Below are 3610 nucleotides of genomic sequence, written 5' to 3'. Positions count from 1 at the left end.
ATGCCTCGCCCTGCTTCAGCTCTCGCTGGTTGGGCTGCACCAGCTGACCAGCACCAATTTTCTGGCACTCCCCAGTGAGATGAACCCAGTACCTCAGTTGAAAATGCAGAAATCACCCATCTTCTCTGTCACACGCTGGGAGCTGGAGGCTGGAGCTGTTTCTATTCGGCCATCTTGGGCGCACCCCCTCTATCTTAGTTGTTTTTATTGCTTTTTCTTAAATGTATGTAGAGGACACATGTATTTCAGTGTTTAATATTAGAAATGTTTTGAGTCTTTATTTAGAAGTGATGTTTTTGTGACTAAAAAATATGCTATAGGAACTTAACTCTTGTTGAGATCAATTAGCCTATGGTAAGTGGGTTTCTTACATGTCTTTTCTCTTAGACTTTGTAAATTATTTGTAGACCAAAAATTGAAGCTTCATTTGATACCATTTCAAATTCTGCAGACTTTCAAAGTTGCCTTTTTTATAGTTTAAAAAATTTTTAAATTTTTTCATATTTTTTGTGTCATGAAATTAGTATATTTACAAATGTTTTTTAATTCAAAGTTTATATTATGCGTGTCTGCATAAAAACATGTGGACTGAAAAAAATAAGTTATACATGATTTTATATAAAGTTTTAAAAAGTACCTCTTCATCGTCAGTGCTGTAAACAATAACTTTTAGACCATTAGTATTAAAGTGTAACTTTTTCTCATATCAGCTTTCTAATGTTTTGATCTTTTTGTTTTTGTTGTTTTTAAAAATAGGCATGTCGGTATCAGTGTTCGTTTTGGAAATGATCTTTCAGATGCTGTACAAGTGTTGGATGAAGGGTGCTTTACTACTCCAGCTTCTCTGAATGGATTAGAGATAATATGGGCAGAATACAATCTGGCTCAGGAGAAGATTAAAACTTGTGAATATGTGGTTAGTTGAGAATTTTTCTCTATTATAGTTTTTATCTGTTGAACATAAGGAATTTTTTTTTTAAAATTTCTTCTGATTAAAAAAAAAAAACAACAACAGGATACATGTGCAGAATGTGCCGGTTTGTTACATAGGTATACATGTGCCGTGGTGGTTTGCTGCACTTATTGACCTGTCCTCTAAATTCCCTCCCCTCACCCTCCCCCCACCCCGCAATAAGCCCTGGTGTGTGTTGCTTCCCTCTCTGTGTCCATGTGTTCTTAATGTTCAACTCCCACTTATGAGTAAAAACATGAGGTGTTTGGTTTTCTATTCCTGTGTTAGTTTGCCGAAGATGATGGCGTCCAGCTTCATCTATGTCACTGCAGAGGACATGAACTCATTCCTTTTTATGGCTGCAGCGTATTCCATGGTGTATATGTAGTACATTTTCTTTATCCTGTCTATTATTGATGGGCATTTGGGTTGGTTCCAAGTCTTTGCTATTGTAAATAGTGCTGCAATAAACATACTTGTGCATGTATCTTTATAGTAGAATGATTTATATTCCTTTGGGTATATACCCAGTAATGAGATTGCTGGGTTGAGTGGTATTTCTGGTTCTAGATCCTTGAAAAATTGCCATATCGTCTTCCATAATGGTTGAACTAATTTACATTCCCACCAACAGTGTAAAAGTGTTCCTGCTTCTCCACATCCTCTCCAGCATCTATTGTTTCCTGACTTTAATGATCGCCATTCTAACTGGTATGAAGTGGTATCCCCTTGTGGTTTTGATTTACATTTCTTTGATGATTAGTGATGTTCAGCTTTTTCTCATATGTTTGTTGGCCACATAAATGTCTTCTTTTTAGAAGTGCCTGTTCATATCCTTTGCCCACTTTTTGATGGGGTTGTCTTTTTCCTGTAAATATGTTTAAGTTCCTTGTAGATTCTGGATATTATACCTTTGTCAGATGGGTAGATTGCAAAAATTTTCTTCTGTTCAGGAGAACAGGTTGCCTGTTCACTCTGATGATAGTTTCTTTTGCTGTGCAGAAACTCTTTAGTTTAATTAGATCCCATTTGTCAATTTTGACTTGTGTTGCAATTGCTTTTGTTGTTTTTGTCATGAAGTCTTTGCCCATACCTATGTCCTGAACGCTATTGCCTAGGTTTTCTTCTAGGGTTTTTATATTTTAGGTTTTTCATTTCAGTCTTTAATCTATCTAGAGTTAATTTTTGTGTAAAGTGTAAGGAAGGGGTTCAGTTTCAGTTTTCTGCATATGTCTCGTTTTCCCAGCACCATTTACTGAATAGGAGATACTTTCCCAATTACTTGTTTTTGTCAGGTTTGTCAAAGATCAGATGGTTGTAGATGTGTGATGTTATTTCTGGGGTTTCTATTCTGCTCCATTGGTCTGTATGTCTGTTTTGGTACCAGTAGCATGCTGTTTTGGTTACTGTTGCCTTGTAGTATAGTTTGAAGTCGGGTAGCATGATGCCTCCAGCATTGTTCCTTTTGATTAGGATTATCTTGGTTATATGAGCTCTTTCTTTGATTCCATATGAAATTTAAAATAGTTTTTCCTAATTCTTTGAAGAATGTCAGTGGTAGCTTGATGGGAATAGCATTGATTCTATAAATTACTTTGGGCAGTATGGCCATTTTCATGATCTTGAGTCTTTCTATCCATGAGGATGGAATATTTTCCCATTTGTTTGTGTCCTCTCTTATTTCTTTGATCAGTGGTTTGTAATTCTTCTTCAAGAAGTCCTTCACATCCCTTATTAGCTGTATTCCTAGGTATTTTATTCTTTTTGTAGCAGTTGTGGATGGGAGTTCATTCATGGTTTGGCTCTTTGCTTGCCTATTGTTGGTGTGTAGGAATGCTTGTGATTTTTGCACATTTACTTTGTATCCTGAGACTTTGCTGAAGTTGTCTATCATTTCAAGAAGATTTGGGCTGAGACGATGGGGTTTTCTAAATATAAAATCATGTCATCTGCAAACAGACAACTTGTCTTCCTTTCTTCCTGTTTGAATACCCTTTATTTCTTTCTCTTGCCTGATTGTCCTGTCTAGAACTTCCAGTACTATGGTGAATAAGAGTGGTGAGAGAGGGCATCCTTGTTGTACTGGTTTTCAAAGGGAATGAGCTTTTGCTTATTCAATTTGAGGTTGTGTGTTTTTCATAAATAACTTTTACTATTTTGAGATATGTTCCGTCAGTACTTAGTTTGTTGAGAGTTTTTAACATGAAGCGATGTTGAATTTTATCAAAGCCCTTTCTGCGTCTATTGAGATAGTCATGTGGTTTTTGTCATTAGTTCGTTTATGTGCTGGATTACATTTATTGAATTGCCAATGTTGAACCAGCATTGCATCCCAGGAATGAAGCAGACTTGATTGTGGTGGATAAGTTTTTTGATGTGCTGCTGGTTTCAGTTTGTCAATATTTTATTGAGGATTTTTGCATCAATGTTCATCAGGGATATTGGTCTGAAGTTTTCTTTTTTTGTTCTGTCTCTTACCGGTTTGGGTATCACAATAATGCTGGCTTCATAAAATGAGTTAGGGAGGAGTCAGTCCTTTTCACTTGTTGGGAATAGTTTCAAAAGGAATGGTACCAGCTGTCCTTTGTATCTCTGGTAGAATTCAGCTGTGAATCTGTCTGGTCCTGGGATTTTTTTGGTTGGTAGACTGTTAATTAC

General features: G+C 36.3%; 1 protein-coding gene across 1 annotated transcript in view; it reads left to right on the top strand.

The window, feature by feature from the left end:
• Positions 1-3610, top strand: part of LOC105520291 (serine/threonine-protein kinase 31) — an 88855-nt gene that overhangs the window by 40675 nt on the left and 44570 nt on the right. The window contains exon 8 of the mRNA XM_011953919.1: positions 757-916. Coding sequence (XP_011809309.1) covers positions 757-916 — 160 coding nt within the window. The remainder of the gene's footprint in view (positions 1-756; positions 917-3610) is intronic.

The sequence above is a fragment of the Colobus angolensis genome, unplaced genomic scaffold (assembly GCF_000951035.1).
Source record: "Colobus angolensis palliatus isolate OR3802 unplaced genomic scaffold, Cang.pa_1.0 Scaffold378, whole genome shotgun sequence".
NCBI lineage: Eukaryota > Metazoa > Chordata > Mammalia > Primates > Cercopithecidae > Colobus > Colobus angolensis.
The sequence above is the reverse complement of the archived record's forward strand: the minus strand, read 5'-3'. Positions and strand labels throughout refer to the sequence as shown.